General features: G+C 33.0%; 2 protein-coding genes across 9 annotated transcripts in view; one reads left to right on the forward strand and one right to left on the reverse strand.

The window, feature by feature from the left end:
• LOC146995185 (uncharacterized) overlaps nt 1–19,700 on the reverse strand; it is a 428,660-nt gene that overhangs the window by 49,599 nt on the left and 359,361 nt on the right. The window lies entirely within an intron of this gene.
• LOC146995186 (ankyrin repeat and SOCS box protein 7-like) lies at nt 6,190–12,972 on the forward strand. Its single transcript, XM_085825820.1, has 2 exons — nt 6,190–6,292; nt 11,508–12,972. The coding sequence occupies exon 2, from the start codon at nt 11,544–11,546 to the stop codon at nt 12,072–12,074; it is 531 nt and encodes a 176-aa protein (XP_085681946.1). The 5' UTR covers nt 6,190–6,292; nt 11,508–11,543; the 3' UTR covers nt 12,075–12,972.

The following is a 19,700-nucleotide window of genomic DNA, read 5'->3' on the forward strand; positions in this document are numbered from 1 at the left end:
TTCTCCTTGCGGTCCAAACTTGTGTATTACAGCTCAGCTGATGAGTGTCTAATGCATATATGTGAGGGAATGAGCAGTGTGCCCTATTCAGTGCCCTCCCCCCACCTACTGGAGATGCATAAGCGAAAAAATGTTTTTCACAAATGGTAGCAAATTTATTCAAAAATATGAATAACATTTCAAGTGCATAGAGGATCATTTAAAAGCAAAATGCTTAGATTTTATCATCAAAATATAACATAAGATGAAACTGCAGAATTAAGCAGAATATACTGAGTTAATGTGTAAAACAAATACACAGAAATATAACCTAACATGATGAAAGTTATAACAGATTATGCCAGAATGGGTCAACATAGCCAAGAACTGTGTATAATTTATTCTAAATTACAAATGTTCAATAAAATGAGAAAAATGTATTAAAATACATAAAACAAAATATTTTTGCATGCAAATGTAGTTTGGCTCATCAATATATAAAGAAAAAACAATTAAAAAAATACTCAGTTCTAATAAAATAGAACTTTTATGGAAAGTTAGCATTTCTGATAAAATATTTTTAGTTGTAAGAGATACACAAAAAATAAAGATGGACATAATTATCTCAATAAAAAGTAAATTTGTTTTTTTATATAAATATAATACAAATGCATGTTAAAATTTCATTCAAAAATTGTATTTATGCATCTTCATAATACAATAATTTCGCTAATTATTTCAAACAATAAAATCTGTTAAATTCACAAATTTTTATAAAACAACCGATTTCCTTAAACAGTCATGTTTCAACTAAGTGCAGTCATGATTTTATATTTTACAGAATTAGTACATACTGCACATAAAAATAAGAAAATGCACAAATTAAAGCATACAATTTTATTATTTCCACTCCTCATAATAAAATGACATTTTTTTTTTTCAACAAACATTGATATTATTAAATTGATTAAAATTTCCCCAGAAAAGATTTACACATTTCTATATATTGTGCCACGCAAATTTTCTTCCTCTAATAACCTAATAACTGACTTTTCATAAACTACTTTGCATCTATTTAATAATTTTTTAAACATGACGATTTTTTAAAACAAAAATATTTACTTAGAAATTATATGCATAAAGGAAAAGATTTTTACTAAAAAATTATTGTATAGATTTTCAATAGCCTTAACACAATAAACTTTTTCTTTAAAAAATTTTCTATGATGAATTGTATTTAAATATAGTGTCAAGAATTATAACAGTGTGCTTTGACAACTGTTTTAATGCACACACAAATTTAAGATGCCTAAAATGTTGAAATTATATAATTACAGTTTAAGCTTTACACAAAAGACATGCCAACATTTAAAATTTAAATTAATTAAGGATAAAAGGAGTAATTTATAAGTGACTGAATAGTATAAGAGGCTTTCGAATTAAAGTATTAGCTCAATACTCTGAGGTCAGCAAAACCATAGAGAAGGTAGCTTAATAATGTCATGAATAATATGAAATTTTTGTTCCACTTCATGTTTAAAAAAGTGAAATAAAATATTTGAAATAAAAATATATCATCAACCTTCATAAAATTTGTAATAAATTCTCAGATGAATACTTTACTGGAGTAAAACTCAGACAGTCTTGCATATTACAGTCAAAAGTCGTTAATCCGGACTCGTCGGGACTTCAGCGATTCCGGATTATCGATTTTTCCGGATTATAGATCATCAGTTTAAATCTGGTAAAATGGCATGCAGAAATTATAAAATTAAAAATATGAAACCGTAATTTACGAAATAAAGAACAATTATGATCTAAAGGGTATCAAAATTTACAAAAAAAAAAAAAAAGCTTAATATTTATTTGTTTACTTTATTAAATATTTCTTTCAGTGTAAGTTGTTTAAGTTGCTTCGTTTTTTATGTGATAATACATTCTCTTTAATTCCATAAACAGACATAATTTCTTGTTCAGTTACAAAGTTCCGCTGTTCAAGTCCTATAATTGCTGTGTCGAGAATACCGACTAATTTGTCAATCGAAATTTTTTCGTTTTCAATAACCTCTGTCACTTTCTTCGCTATTGGAAGCGAATTATAATGACGAGGCATTTGATTTAAATCATATCAAAGCCGGAGTACATCGAGAGGAAATACCACATTTAGTAAGCAATTATGAGCCAAATAAAATAAAAACATCTGCCCTTAAGATAAGGATAGTGTTGACAGATCAACTTCCAATTCATTGCGCTCCGCGGCGTTAAAGATAAACAAAGTTTAGGTAAACAAACGTTAAAGTTTAGATAAAAGAAGGATATGCCTTTATCCAAAGGATATGCCACGTTCCCCCCCCCCACACACGCAGAGCAGCGTGAAATTGATAAACAGATTTCGGAATGGTTAGATAAACAAATCCTTTATCCTTTATCCATTTTTTGCAGCAATTCCACTTTTTGTTTAATGGACTCCGAAAGATACTTTCCCTTTGTATATCCTTTACATATTAGTAAATATATATCAGAAATTATGTTTGACATAATCGAAAGTTCAAGCTTACTTTTATAAAATTGCTCCAATTCGAAGATTAAGGAACAACGCAATCTGCAACATTAACTAAAATAGATAATTAGATAATTTTAGCTTAGCTTATCCCGTCCGTTATACATTAAACGCGCATTCGTAAACGTATTTTGGGCACGCGCACACGCAAATTCGCAGCCGTAAAGGTCTTACGCGCATGCGTCAACACGACGCATGCGCAGAAAGTTTGTAGCTTTGAGGTCCGGATTATAGATCATTCCGGATTACGGGTGTCCGAATTAACGACTTTTGACTGTACTATATTATATTAGCTTTTATAATATTAAAAAATTATATAAGAATGCAATTCATGCATAATAAATTACTTAACCCTTTGCGGCATGGTGGGTCAATATATGCCCCACCTAATTAATATTTGTTTTCTCAGTTAGCAATTTCCGTTAGAAATTTTCTAATCTTTTAAAAATTATCTATTTTAGTTATTATTTTTCTCAGTAGATGTTACTACTATACCAGGGCTTAAGTTTATAAGCAAAAAATATTCAAAATAGGATCACAAGAGTGATATCCCTGTATCTCGCATTTTTCAATATTTTAAAAATTTTGGTATACAGTTTATGATATGTATGATACTTTTTAATATTCAAAAGTACTTTATTTTCAAAAATCTTAATTGTATTCAATATTTTATAACATTAATTTTGCAGTTGAAATAAGTGGGTTAAAATTTGTCCCACCACACACTTGAATTTCCGCTCAATAGATGGCAGCACTCACGATTATTTTTTCTTTTCTTTTTTGCATCTACTTTTTTCGTGATTGCGCGCGCTTTTACATCCGTTGTATGCTCTGATGTGTTAAAATGTCTAGGAAAAAATTAACAACTCAGGAAGCTTTGGATCTTTTTGCTGAATTGCCATCTGATTGCGACTCAAATGCTTCAGATGTCAGTTTCTGATTCAGATGAAATTGAAATCCAGGAGAGAATAACTGAGGTTGAAGTTATTGCTGAAGAAGAAAGGGAAGTAGTCATAATTTGTTTCGCTTTTTAAAGACACAGATGCATCTATGCATGTGGCACTGTAAATATGAATCGGAAGTATCTACCCACAAATTTATGTCAAGAGGATATATAGACTTTTCAGTTAGCGATGATTCAATTTATTGCATAAAATGGAAGGATAAAAGATCCGTTTCCATCCTGTCTTGCCTGGAAAAGGCAACTGAAATGAAAGAAATTAATAGAAAGGAACGAGATGGAAAGACAAAAAAAAAAAAAAAAAAAAAGTACTGTGCCCAAACAGCATTATTTCATACAATAAGAATATGGGATATGTCGACTGATTGATCAACTGAAAGGACTATATGAAATAGACCGCAAAAGCAAGAAATGGTGGCACATGACTTTTTTTTTTTTTTTTTTTTTTTACTTTTTAGATGCGAGTATAGTAAACACATTTATTCAAGTTTGTTCGCGAACCTGATCATGATGTAAAAACAATGAAAGGTTTTCTTCTCTCAGTTACAGAAGGTCTAATGGCACTTGCAGGCAAGAAAGAGCTGAAAAGAAAACTGAAATCCCCAGTTCAAATAAAACTAAAAACCCGTTCGTACAACCAGAAAAGACACTAAAAAATGTAAGTAAAACGCCAAAGAGAACGAGCAGGAGAAGATGTGCATATTGCAGCATATCGAAAGAATAACGACGAACATTTTGCATGTGTGAAACATGTGAAGTGCCTCTATGCTTACAAAAGAATGAAATAACATGTTTTTCAAAGTTTCATGAAAGTGACTTTTTTTTTCAATTTTAGTCATATATAAATGTTTTTGAATCAAGTGCCAATTTTAATATTTTATTTAGTATCATATGTACGAGTATCAAATTTTAATCTTAAAATAATATTCAAGAAAATATTTTCTTTTGTTCCTAAAATTTAAAAATATTAAATATATACTACATGCAAAATGTGCATATGCAAAATTTTACAAGTCATGCATATATGCAATAAGTACAAAATGCATTTTAGTGTGTTTATTATGAATATTTTAGAATGCACGCTTTATTTTGTTTATTCATTCCACATATAATTTTTTTTCCCTGCTATACACCAATATGCTATAAGACATGTGCTAGTTGCATGGTGGGACAAATGGTATCCCACCTTCCACCGTAAAAAATAAAAGCGCAGAATTTTTTTCAAGCCTTAAAGGCACTTAAGTAAGTCCATCTGACTTATTCTAAGGCATTTTTTTAAAGATTAAAATATATTTTAAATATGCGTGTCGCAAAGGGTTAAACCAGACTTAAAAAATTTGACAGAAAGGTATTTTTTTATAAATTTTGTCAGTGTTTTAAAAGAAAGGCAAAGATTTCCTACACAGAATTAAAAGCGTTCTGTTGCAAAGAAATCAGAACTTAGTATTAGTTCTGGTGAATTGGGGGGGGGGAGAGTTTAAACATAATTTTGTCTGTATTTTGAATGACAATAATTTTGTCTCGGTCTTTTAGATGGTTTAGTGAAGCATGTGAATCTGAAATTTATGAAAAACTGGTTACACAATTATAATATTTTATTACAAAAAATAATAGTAGGACTGGAAGGGAATTAACTTTTTTCCTTTCCTAGGTATGTAGTGTGAATATGATCTGATTTGCATAATATATTTAGCCACTGAGTGAATAAATTCCTACTAGTGCCAGACCTGGTCAAAAGACATGTTGCCATTCATACATTACTGCATTCATTGCACTGTTTTTTAAATGATTTGTTTATTTTCTTTACAACAACTATGTAATTCTGCAAAACTCAGGAATCATGCAAACATGTGCCACAGAAAGTGGCCTAAAATGCTTGGTATAAGGATGAAGTAACTTCTTTTAGATATGTTGTGGTTTATCTTATTTGGAAAAGTCTAAAAAAATATCATACCAATTTCACCCCAGAACAGCCGAGAGATGGCAGCACATGATTACAGACCACAAAATTCTATCCCAAGATTCTCAAGGAGAGAGTCAGTCGTCGAACGCGCGCGATGGTGCACGTGTGTAGTTTGGAGGTGAAGATGAAATAAAAATTGTTAAGTTTGAAATGTTGAATCTAATTTGATCTTCCTAAATAATTATCATAGATTCTTAACAATGGTGACCCGGCCTTGCAGCAACCAAGCGTTATTGTTTTAAACTAATATTTGCACGGAAAAAAAAAAAAAAAATTCTCTTTTTTTTACATATTACTTGGGACTTAGCCACGTGACTGGAAATGACTGAAGGAACAGCAATAATCGGAGCAGTAAAGATACCTGTGTACAACTTCGCCGATCCTTCACTATGGTTCACTATGTGCGAAGCAACATTTGAATTGGGAACACCGAAAGCGATATCGGAGTCTCGCACGAAGTATAATTACATTGTTTCGCACCTGCCCGCCGAAGCCGCATCAATTGTGAGAGATGTAATCAAAGCCCCCAACTCCACGGATCCTTACAATCACATTAAAACTGAGCTAATCAAGCGGTGCGGAGAATCGACGCATCAAGAAATGAAAAAACTCCTCGGCGGCGAACAGTTGGGAGATCGCCGGCCAAGTGAACTCTTACGCATAATGCGACGACGCGCTGAGTCATACAGCATTTCCGATGAACTAATGCTAACTGTTTTTATCCCGAGTTTCGTACAGGTCGATACTCGCAGCGAACACGCCTTTAACCTTGGATAAAGCTGCGGAAGTTGCGGATCGTGTCATCGATGTATCACCATCTCCTGTAGCGGTAAGTGCCACAAATATTTGTTCTGCTAATATTTCAGATTCCATTGAAGAACGTTTACTCGCAGAGATAAAAAAATTGCACGTAAGAATCGATAATATCTCGCGTGATCGTCGCCGCACTCGTAGTCAGAATAAATATCGCGGCTAAAGAGAACGCAGCCCCTCTCAAAATAAAAACAAGTTTGATACCTGTTGGTACCACCTTAAATTTGGTGAGAGAGCTATAAAGTGTACCCCGCCCTGTAAATTTTCAAAAAACGGCCCAGGCGAGGCATAGCGGCGACTACAGCCTTGCCCTCCAATTCTCGTCGCCTTTTTGTTAGAGATGCGCGCACAAATGTCAACTTCCTCATCGACACGGGTTCTGACGTATCTATAATTCCAGCAACAGCATTGCAAAGGCGAAATCGCATCCAAATGACCCTTTCAGCAGCAAACACTACACCAATTTCCGTCTACACTAGCCAAAATCTCTCCTTAGACTTAGGTTTAAGACGCATATTCAGATGGACCTTTCTTGTCGGCAGTGTTTCAACCCCTATTATTGGTGCAGATTTTTTGTATAATTTCAACTTGATGCCTAACCTCCACACAAAAAGATTAATCGACGGTAACACTAATCTTGGCTCTAAATGCAGTTTACGAGTTAGTGCAATACATTCAATAAAGACAGTATCTGGCGACAGTATATACCATAAATTATTATTAGAATTTCCAGAAATCACAAAACCACCCCGTGCTGACCAAGAAATTAAGCACACAGTAGTGCATCACATCCAAACCACAGGACCTCCCGTCACTGCTAAAGCACGACGTCTTGCCCCAGACCGCCTACGAATCGCCAAAGAAGAATTCCAAAATATGATAGAATTAGGCCACATTCGTCCTTCAAAAAGTAACTACGCATCACCTTTGCATATGGTCCCTAAAAAGGACAGCACGGAATGGCGTCCTGTAGGAGATTACAGAGCCCTCAATGCACAAACAATAAAAGATAATTATAACATTCCTAATATCTTAGATTTTACTTCTGAACTACATGGCTGCAAAATTTTCTCGTACCTTGATTTAATTAAAGCCTATCATCAAATCCCTATACATCCTGATGATATCCACAAAAGTGCTATAATCACCCCCTTCGGCTTATTTGAAAGCTGTCGCATGCAATTTGGCCTATGTAACGCTGCAGCCACATTCCAAAGATTCATCGATGAAGTTACTCGAGATTTAAAATTTGTTTATGCATTCGTAGACGATATATTAGTAGCATCTAAATCTGAGGAAGAGCATATCTCGCATCTAAGAATACTTTTTGAAAGATTGCAAAATTATGGCCTTAGCCTTAAACCTTCTAAGTGTGTTTTTGGTGTTTCCTCAATAAATTTCTTAGGTGTCAAAGTATCTGAAGAAGGAACAGAACCCCTGAAAGATAGAGTAGACTGTATTTTGAATTTTCCTAAACCTACTACCATAATTCAATTAAGACGCTTCTTAGGTCTATTCAATTTCTATAGACGTTTCGTTCCTAGAGCAGCACACATATTAGCACCCTTAAATAAATTTTCAGAAGGTATCAAAAATAATAAAAAGAGCAGAAAACCTAAACAAAACGATCCCAAAGAAACACTTCAATGGTCTGAGGCTAGCGAACAGGCATTTACAAATGCCAAAAATTCACTAGCTACCGCAACTCTTCTTCGTCACCCAATTCCAGGAGCCAAACTTAGTGTTTGGGTTGATGCCAGTGACCTGGCAGTTGATGGTTCCTTGATGCAACTCAACACAACCAACTGGGAACCGATTGCATTCTTCTCTGTTAAGCTCACCAACAGTCAACAAAAATTCTCCACCTATGATCGAGAACTATTGGCCATTTACACTGCGGTGAAGAGATTCCGGCACATGCTCGAAGGTCGGAACTTTATCATTTTCACTGATCAAAAGCCTCTTATCTACGCCTTTAAGCAAAATTCAGAGAAGTGCAGTCCGCGCCAATGGCGTCGACTTGATTTCATTTCTCAGTTTAGCACTGACATTCGTCATACCAGTGGTGTTAATAATAGCGTTGCAGATGCATTATCCAGAATTGAGATAAACAACATCTCAAATTCCTCATTTCTTGATTTTGAAGCCTTTAGTCACGCTCAGAAAGCTGATGATTTACAAAATCTGCAAAACAGCAATCATTCACTAGAAATAAAGTCCATGCCCAGCCCAGTGTCAGCAACAGAACTCATCTGTGATGTATCAACCGGAATTCCAAGACCTATTGTGCCAGCATCTTTTCGTAAAATAGTGTTTGACCATTTTCAGAACCTCTCGCATCCAGGAACAACAGGATCTTGCAAATTAATTTCTGCTCGCTATGTTTGGCCCAATATGAAAAAGAATATTAAAGACTGGGTAAAAAGTTGTGATGCATGCCAGCGATCCAAAGTTCACAAACACACAAAAACACCTCTGGGTACATTTGCTACACCAGACGCACGATTTTCTCATCTGCATGTGGATTTAATCGGACCCTTGCCTCCTTCAGAGGGCAAAATGTACTGCCTCACCATCATCGACAGGTTCACCAGATGGCCTGAAGTGATACCCATCGCTGATATGACAGCAGCAACAGCATGCAGAGCCTTGTTCGAAGGATGGATATCCCGCTTTGGATGCCCATCTACCATCACCACAGATCAGGGTCGCCAGTTTGAGTCACCTCTGTTCAGTGAGCTCACACAAATTATGGGAACAAGAAGAATTCGTACTACAGCCTTTCATCCCCAAGCAAATGGCTTAGTAGAACGTTTTCACAGAGTCTTGAAAAATTCTTTAAAAGCCCATGAAAACCCAAGATGGACTGAATCATTACCAACAGTTCTCCTTGGCATTCGAGCTGCTGTTAAAACAGACATACAAGCATCAAGTGCTGATCTTGTGTATGGAACTTCACTAAGACTTCCAGCAGATTTATTTTCCCAAAGTGCCCAAAATACAACTCCATCTTATGAGTATGTGCAGAAACTCCAGGCACAAATGCAGCAGTTAAAGCCATTTCCCAACCAAAATCACCAAACAAGAATCTTTGTGCACCCAGAATTGCAAAAGTGTACACATGTTTTCCTTCGTGTGGACAAAATAACACCACCGCTCACTCAACCATATACAGGTCCCCACAAAGTCATAAGTCGAAGCGACAAAGTTATAAAAATATCCATAAATGTCAGGCAAAGCAATGTTTCCCTAGACAGAGTGAAACCTGCATTCATATATAATGATGAAATACAACAAATTCCTCACGAGCATGAACCTAAAATCCCAGGAAATACTACTGGAAACTCTGTCAACAATTCCAAAACCACAAAATCTGGATGAATTGTGAAATTTAGCAAGAGACTCATCACAGAAATTGGTTAACTTGATCATAATTACTCTTGAGTTACTCGATTTTCAATGTTCATCATATCACAATTATTCTCTACAAATTTCAGAACTGAAAAACCTTTATTTTCATTTATTCATGTCAATTAGATTTAACCTGTATTACTTTATTTTGTTTTCTACTTTTATTTAATTTCATGTATGTAAGTGATTTCAGCAACTGACACAACCCAGCATCCCAATTCCCTTTTGTTTATGCTATGTATGTGTAAATACTGTCGTTCTCTCACTTCGCTTGTTCACTGGGGGGATACTCTTGTTGTGGTTTATCTTATTTGAAAAAGTCTAAAAAAATATCATACCAATTTAACCCCAGAACAGCTGAGAGATGGCAGCATATAATTACAGACCACAAAATTCTATCCCAAGATTCTCAAGGAGAGAGTCAGTCGTCGAACGCGCGCGATGGTGCACGTGTGTAGTTTGGAGGTGAAGATGAAATAAAAATTGTTAGGTTTGAAATGTTGAATCTAATTTGATCTTCCTAAATAATTATCATAGATTCTTAACAGATATTTCACTTGTCACACAGAAAAAGAAAACTCAAAATAATTTTCAATTTTTTTCTTAAAATTATCCATTTGCCTTATAAAATAAATATTTAATTAAACTAAATTTTAAAATTTACATTTCCATGTGCATATTATGAAGATTATTATTATTTTATATATACATACTGTATATATAAAATATGTAGACCCAGATTTAGACTAAGCCTCATATACATTTACTTCTCCCCCCCCCATTTCTTCTTTCTTGGTCTTGGTTCAATCCACAGTAAAACTGGCATAAATTTTTTTTTATGCCAGTTTTACTGCATCCTTTCCTTTAAAAGTACATCCTTTCCTCGAGTTTTTAACGACGTTTTGTTCCTAATGACCATTTCCTTGTTGCCCTAAAAATATGCTTATTTTGCTAAATGGTTTATCCAGTTCTAACTGTTTGCATGTATCATATAATAACAGAGCTGTGACAGACACATATACTAGTGTTAAAATATTTTGTTCTTGATGTGAAATGCCATTCATGTTACAATACTGAGGATAATAATAAAATTTACATGTCTATTTTTTATTATATGCTTGCCTACCTACTGAATTTAATTTTATATTATCATTTTTATTTTTCAAAATTGTATTTTAGAACGCCCCTCTCATTCTTTAACTTCATTTTTCTTTACTTTGAAATTCTTCATTTGAGACATATACAATTTCCTCCAATTTTAGTACAAAATCGAGGGGAAAAAAAAAAGTACCTGGAAAATCTCAGTAACGATGGTGAGGTCCAAATTAAGTTAGAAATTAAGCAATTCATTTCACAGCTGCATTTTTAGCAGTGAAATTTCTTTTAAGGGTCAAAAATGTTACAACTATTAGGTGTTTTGTTAGAAAAATTCTGTGTTTTAATAAATAAATGCATTATTTTCTTGACGAAAAGGAATTTCTAATAATGCTTTGTATCCATATTGTTAATTACTGGACATGCATTTGTTTTTTTATTTAATTCAGTTGGGGAAATATTCAACCACATTTTTCTGTATATCTTGCATAGAGATTGCTCATATTTAGGGTTTTCATAGATGCTAACTCTACTGGTTTTCAATCACGTTACAAAAATCTCCAGTTTTTGAGATTTCATTGTTGACAGCTGTGGATTTTCTTCAGATGAAAAATAGACATTTTTATGACTTTATTGTTTATCAATTATTTTTGTATGCTTTTGTAATTTTTTTATTATTAAAATATTTTCCCTTTTACAAAGTTCTAAACTTTTTCTTTTTTCAGATTCACCTCACCGATGATATCGGAACAACATTATTGATGTTTGTTGTATTCAGATCTGCTTTCGACGAAATAAATTCAGGTAGTGAAAAATATTCATATGCAGATTTATTTACGCTCTTCATAGAACGGGGATGTGACGTTAATGCCACTAGGTTGGGTAGTACTGTTCTTCACTTGGCAGTTATCGAAAAACAAGAAATTTTAGTGCGAAAATTGCTCATTTCTGGAGCTGAAATCGACAGGCGTGATGAGTATGGTTTTACCCCATTGTTCTATGCATGTAGAAGAGGTAGCCAGAGATTTGTGGATTTACTTATAATTGCTGGTGCTAAATTATGCACACAGAATTGGAGAAATAATTTGATAATCTCTGGAAATGAAGAAAGCATTAAGATGCTTATATATATAAATGATAAATCCAAGCAGTGTCATACGCTGGAAAACTTGTGTTACATTAGTATCAGGAAAAGACTTCAGAATGTAGAAAGAGATGCCTTTCAACTGGGTTTACCTCCATTATTAATAAGACGCTTACAACTCAAAGACTGTTCTAATTATGTACGATGATTATTCTAATTATGTATGATGTACTGAGTTGTAAAGTTTAATAAAGGGTAAAATATTGCTAAGTATGCATTTTCCTTTTTTGAGGGGGCTGAAATAACACTTCTTTTATTATTTTACATTCTTACAATATTTGCTGTCATAATTTATAAAAGTTGCGCTATATCTATAGTATAAACAAGCAAGAAGAAAGGTGTGCATATATCATATGTTAACAACAAAACAATGCACAAATGGAAAAGTTTGTAACCCAATAAAAGCACTTTTGTTATAAATAACACCAAGCAAGAAATAACATTTGCATGGAAGGAAAGCTTTTTTAGAATTATATTTAAATTATCTGCGACAATAAAAGCATGATCAAGTTTTCTTGCCAATTAACAGAACCAGTCCAGTCCTCCTGTATACAGATTTGGGAGATATTTTAAAATTTTATTGCCTTTTAGTCCACTTTCACATTACTTTGATTACCATTAAAAATTAACATGAGTCCGGCCTCTGAAAATTTACATCTTATTCAAAAATTACAAATCTTTGGATAAGATTACAATCACAGATACAAATCTTGTTCAAAGAGTTGAAGTTATATATTTAATTATTTATATGACTTATCGTTATTATCGTTGCTAGAATATTTTATTTTGATAATTATATTTTACTTTTATTGGAGCTGGAATAATGATTGCAGTTTGTGTTTTCCAGCAGTTAATTAATTAAACTAAAAAAGTATTGCTTCTTATCATCTTTCGTTTTTTAATATAACCGTTACATGAAATTAATTCAGTTTCAGAATCCTTACTTCTTCAGAAATATTTGCAAGAAATTTCTGAAACAAAGTATACAAATGATTTCAAATGCTAAAAACTGAAAAATTCGAATAACTAGATAAATAATTATAAAATAATACAGCAAACAATTTTTAATGCCTAATCTTTTATACCTAATTCATTTTTAAAGCATCAACAGTCCAAGTCTTCTCAATTTTACTCACAAGATAAATATGTATTACTATTATTTTGGCGTGTGTTTTGGGGTTTGGCTGTATTATGAAACGCTAATACCACACAACGTAAATTGTTGGTACATCACATGATATTCTTCCGAGATGTGAAGAACACAAGTCCGGCCCACTCAGTCTCTTTCGTGCAAGGTCCAAAGAAGCCACTATTGAGATTGATGGAAGAAATTTTTTTTTTGTTAAAGTATATTTTGCCAAACAGATCTCTTCTAAATATCTGATATTACGTAATAGAAAATAAGGTAGAAAAGAAATCTCATAGTTTTCTGAATAGAAGCTCAACGTTAAGATAGGATAATCATTCTTTTTATAAATAACAGAGGTCGCTTTCAACACAAGTGCCTCAACAAATCACTTTGCTGTTAGTTTTCTATCGCTGATATCTGTCACCGTTTTTCCTTTATACAGAACAACATGTCTCAGGTATTATAATTATGATACTAAAAAGATTTTTTAGAAAGTTTAAGCATTCATCCAATAATCATGTAAATCACAGCTCAAAATAGCTCTTTAAGCTAAATCATTTAATAACAGGTAGCACATTGAAATTCGGACTGTCTCGTTTAACTAACCAAAACCCTCAAGTAACTCGAAACTCTCCTTCCCTCCGAAAAAGCCAACAGTAGAAACATTTCTAAGAAAACGACTCATGTTCCATATACAGAAATTTTGCCTGGAACCTAATAATAATTTAGAGTTGCTCTCTGAGTGTCATGTTTGTTTATACTCTTTTAAATTTTGTTCCACATAAATGTTTCCTCAGAATTGTTACAACATTAAGCATTTCCCCCCCTAACTCTTATTCAGGTTCACTTGGCTCTAGAACTCAACAGCAGAAACTCAGTATAATCACGTATGTGTCAAAGTACTAATTACATCTCACTTGATATGAGCTGGTAAAGCGCGTGGAATGAAACGATATTTAAGATAGTAGGTGCTTGGAAATTTATATCGTTGGTCCTTTGGTATTTAATTAGGAAAATTCTCAAAGATCCATTGTGGAAGTATTTCAGATTACTGAGAATTACCTGCTATGTGCAGTATCCTTATATCTGCATCAAGGTATAAAACAGGCCCTTTAATTTCTCTTTCAAAGTTTCCATGTAAACGTGGATTGCAGATAAAATTCAACTAGTTTCAAAAGAATAAAACTTGCAAATTTATTTTGAGACTAGCGGAAGTACAAGTTGGATTGAGAGCAATGCATCTAACAGCACAGATCTGTGATACTTCACAGATCACAGCTGCAGTGATACTTCGCAGACATTCAGAGTGTTTCTTACGGAGTCTGGCAGTAAAATGTACCTGATTTGATTCCTCTGTTGGGGGGGGTATGAAAAATCAATACAGATAGGCACTTCTTGCCTGTTTGCTCAGGAACTGTCCAGGCGAATCATTATTATGGAAATTGTCGACACCTTTACAGTTTTTTCTCGAAACAATTCGCCAAACATAAGTGAACACAATTTTACAGTCTCTAAAATTTGGCACAGAAAGTCCTAAATCGTGGAGGACCTAAAAACCGAAATTTTGGTCAAATTCCTTATTTTCAAATTGTTCGACAAAGTTTGCCTCGATTTTCGGGAGTCGTTTCGATAAAGTCCAAAACTCTAGGCTTTCAGTTGAAGCTGGAATTTTCCCAGCTATGGCTGTGATGGAAAGGACATTTTGTAAAAGTCACCAAATTTGTATGAGTTACATTTTATGCAGGTATTTTGCATCTCCTGGGAACTTGCAGGTACATGATAAGCAGTAAAGACATCCAGAATGGTTAGGACATCCAGTTTGCATATGCCCAAAGTGCTGACACCTGAAACAGCTGCTGGTTGTTTGCTTCCCTGATCTGTATTTTGCTTCTGGTGGAGTCAGAGTTTTCATCCACTGATTAAGCCACATACGACAACCTTAAGTGGAAGTTGTTCTTTTGCACCGAAAGGCACTGACAGCCCGTTCTCTGCTGTGCCAGTCATGGAACATTCAGGAACATTCTCCTAAACATTTACGATTTTGTAGAGTCTCACCTTCTTTGGGAACATATAAAGGTGACACTGCAGAGGAATGGGGGCATCGATATTATTTTTGCCGAAAACAGATTTCTTTCCACATGACTTGAGGTCGCAGGCACATTACGGGAAGCAGACAACATTTCTTTTCCACGGGAGGTGGGACGCTGTATCCAATAAATCCATCTGCCCTAGGCAACAAAAAGAGTTCATAGAAATGTTGAAAGCTCTCATGTCGGAATTGATGCAGTCAAGAAAGAATGCATGATGAAGGCAACAGATTTTACTGTGGTTAAGAAGTTCATTTTTGATTTACAAAAGATCTCTTTTGAAAAGAGAAGCTTTAAAATCATATCACACAGTGTTGGTGCTCAATAACTCTCATCCAGTTTTCCAGACGATGTTGAAGTAGCAAATTCAGTCATAATTAGTAAACTGCTGGAGCTGGCAGTCCTGTGAGGTTGATGATTTCTAACATCAGAAAAAAAAAGTCAAAGAGAGACAAGAATTGGTGACTTAATTTTAATGCACCAGTAATATCTCTCATTTCTGGCTGAGCATAAAAGTTTTTTTTTTTTCTCCTTGCGGTCCAAACTTGTGTATTACAGCTCAGCTGATGAGTGTCTAATGCATATATGTGAGGGAATGAGCAGTGTGCCCTATTCAGTGCCCTCCCCCCACCTACTGGAGATGCATAAGCGAAAAAATGTTTTTCACAAATAGTAGCAAATTTATTCAAAAATATGAATAACATTTCAAGTGCATAGAGGATCATTTAAAAGCAAAATGCTTAGATTTTATCATCAAAATATAACATAAGATGAAACTGCAGAATTAAGCAGAATATACTGAGTTAATGTGTAAAACAAATACACAGAAATATAACCTAACATGATGAAAGTTATAACAGATTATGCCAGAATGGGTCAACATAGCCAAGAACTGTGTATAATTTATTCTAAATTACAAATGTTCAATAAAATGAGAAAAATGTATTAAAATACATAAAACAAAATATTTTTGCATGCAAATGTAGTTTGGCTCATCAATATATAAAGAAAAAACAATTAAAAAAATACTCAGTTCTAATAAAATAGAACTTTTATGGAAAGTTAGCATTTCTGATAAAATATTTTTAGTTGTAAGAGATACACAAAAAATAAAGATGGACATAATTATCTCAATAAAAAGTAAATTTGTTTTTTTATATAAATATAATACAAATGCATGTTAAAATTTCATTCAAAAATTGTATTTATGCATCTTCATAATACAATAATTTCGCTAATTATTTCAAACGATAAAATCTGTTAAATTCACAAATTTTTATAAAACAACCGATTTCCTTAAACAGTCATGTTTCAACTAAGTGCAGTCATGATTTTATATTTTACAGAATTAGTACATACTGCACATAAAAATAAGAAAATGCACAAATTAAAGCATACAATTTTATTATTTCCACTCCTCATAATAAAATGACATTTTTTTTTTTCAACAAACATTGATATTATTAAATTGATTAAAATTTCCCCAGAAAAGATTTACACATTTCTATATATTGTGCCACGCAAATTTTCTTCCTCTAATAACCTAATAACTGACTTTTCATAAACTACTTTGCATCTATTTAATAATTTTTTAAACATGACGATTTTTTAAAACAAAAATATTTACTTAGAAATTATATGCATAAAGGAAAAGATTTTTACTAAAAAATTATTGTATAGATTTTCAATAGCCTTAACACAATAAACTTTTTCTTTAAAAAATTTTCTATGATGAATTGTATTTAAATATAGTGTCAAGAATTATAACAGTGTGCTTTGACAACTGTTTTAATGCACACACAAATTTAAAATGCCTAAAATGTTGAAATTATATAATTACAGTTTAAGCTTTACACAAAAGACATGCCAACATTTAAAATTTAAATTAATTAAGGATAAAATGAGTAATTTATAAGTGACTGAATAGTATAAGAGGCTTTCGAATTAAAGTATTAGCTCAATACTCTGAGGTCAGCAAAACCATAGAGAAGGTAGCTTAATAATGTCATGAATAATATGAAATTTTTGTTCCACTTCATGTTTAAAAAAGTGAAATAAAATATTTGAAATAAAAATATATCATCAACCTTCATAAAATTTGTAATAAATTCTCAGATGAATACTTTACTGGAGTAAAACTCAGACAGTCTTGCATATTACAGTCAAAAGTCGTTAATCCGGACTCGTCGGGACTTCAGCGATTCCGGATTATCGATTTTTCCGGATTATAGATCATCAGTTTAAATCTGGTAAAATGGCATGCAGAAATTATAAAATTAAAAATATAAAACCGTAATTTACGAAATAAAGAACAATTATGATCTAAAGGGTATCAAAATTTACAAAAAAAAAAAGCTTAATATTTATTTGTTTACTTTATTAAATATTTCTTTCAGTGTAAGTTGTTTAAGTTGCTTCGTTTTTTATGTGATAATACATTCTCTTTAATTCCATAAACAGACATAATTTCTTGTTCAGTTACAAAGTTCCGCTGTTCAAGTCCTATAATTGCTGTGTCGAGAATACCGACTAATTTGTCAATCGAAATTTTTTCGTTTTCAATAACCTCTGTCACTTTCTTCGCTATTGGAAGCGAATTATAATGACGAGGCATTTGATTTAAATCATATCAAAGCCGGAGTACATCGAGAGGAAATACCACATTTAGTAAGCAATTATGAGCCAAATAAAATAAAAACATCTGCCCTTAAGATAAGGATAGTGTTGACAGATCAACTTCCAATTCATTGCGCTCCGCGGCGTTAAAGATAAACAAAGTTTAGGTAAACAAACGTTAAAGTTTAGATAAAAGAAGGATATGCCTTTATCCAAAGGATATGCCACGTTCCCCCCCCCCACACACGCAGAGCAGCGTGAAATTGATAAACAGATTTCGGAATGGTTAGATAAACAAATCCTTTATCCTTTATCCATTTTTTGCAGCAATTCCACTTTTTGTTTAATGGACTCCGAAAGATACTTTCCCTTTGTATATCCTTTACATATTAGTAAATATATATCAGAAATTATGTTTGACATAATCGAAAGTTCAAGCTTACTTTTATAAAATTGCTCCAATTCGAAGATTAAGGAACAACGCAATCTGCAACATTAACTAAAATAGATAATTAGATAATTTTAGCTTAGCTTATCCCGTCCGTTATACATTAAACGCGCATTCGTAAACGTATTTTGGGCACGCGCACACGCAAATTCGCAGCCGTAAAGGTCTTACGCGCATGCGTCAACAAGACGCATGCGCAGAAAGTTTGTAGCTTTGAGGTCCGGATTATAGATCATTCCGGATTACGGGTGTCCGAATTAACGACTTTTGACTGTACTATATTATATTAGCTTTTATAATATTAAAAAATTATATAAGAATGCAATTCATGCATAATAAATTACTTAACCCTTTGCGGCATGGTGGGTCAATATATGCCCCACCTAATTAATATTTATTTTCTCAGTTAGCAATTTCCGTTAGAAATTTTCTAATCTTTTAAAAATTATCTATTTTAGTTATTATTTTTCTCAGTAGATGTTACTACTATACCAGGGCTTAAGTTTATAAGCAAAAAATATTCAAAATAGGATCACAAGAGTGATATCCCTGTATCTCGCATTTTTCAATATTTTAAAAATTTTGGTATACAGTTTATGATATGTATGATACTTTTTAATATTCAAAAGTACTTTATTTTCAAAAATCTTAATTGTATTCAATATTTTATAACATTAATTTTGCAGTTGAAATAAGTGGGTTAAAATTTGTCCCACCACACACTTGAATTTCCGCTCAATAGATGGCAGCACTCACGATTATTTTTTCTTTTCTTTTTTGCATCTACTTTTTTCGTGATTGCGCGCGCTTTTACATCCGTTGTATGCTCTGATGTGCTAAAATGTCTAGGAAAAAATTAACAACTCAGGAAGCTTTGGATCTTTTTGCTGAATTGCCATCTGATTGCGACTCAAATGCTTCAGATGTCAGTTTCTGATTCAGATGAAATTGAAATCCAGGAGAGAATAACTGAGGTTGAAGTTATTGCTGAAGAAGAAAGGGAAGTAGTCATAATTTGTTTCGCTTTTTAAAGACACAGATGCATCTATGCATGTGGCACTGTAAATATGAATCGGAAGTATCTACCCACAAATTTATGTCAAGAGGATATATAGACTTTTCAGTTAGCGATGATTCAATTTATTGCATAAAATGGAAGGATAAAAGATCCGTTTCCATCCTGTCTTGCCTGGAAAAGGCAACTGAAATGAAAGAAATTAATAGAAAGGAACGAGATGGAAAGACAAAAAAAAAAAAAAAAAAAAAAAAAAAAAAAAAAAAAAAAAAAAAAGTACTGTGCCCAAACAGCATTATTTCATACAATAAGAATATGGGATATGTCGACTGATTGATCAACTGAAAGGACTATATGAAATAGACCGCAAAAGCAAAAAATGGTGGCACATGATTTTTTTTTTTTTTTTTTTTTTTTTTTTTTTTTTTTTTTACTTTTTAGATGCGAGTATAGTAAACACATTTATTCAAGTTTGTTCG

Source organism: Stegodyphus dumicola, chromosome 10 (genome assembly GCF_044657685.1).
Source record: "Stegodyphus dumicola isolate Sdum_Otavi_A_Nest chromosome 10, ASM4465768v1".
Lineage (NCBI taxonomy): Eukaryota > Metazoa > Arthropoda > Arachnida > Araneae > Eresidae > Stegodyphus > Stegodyphus dumicola.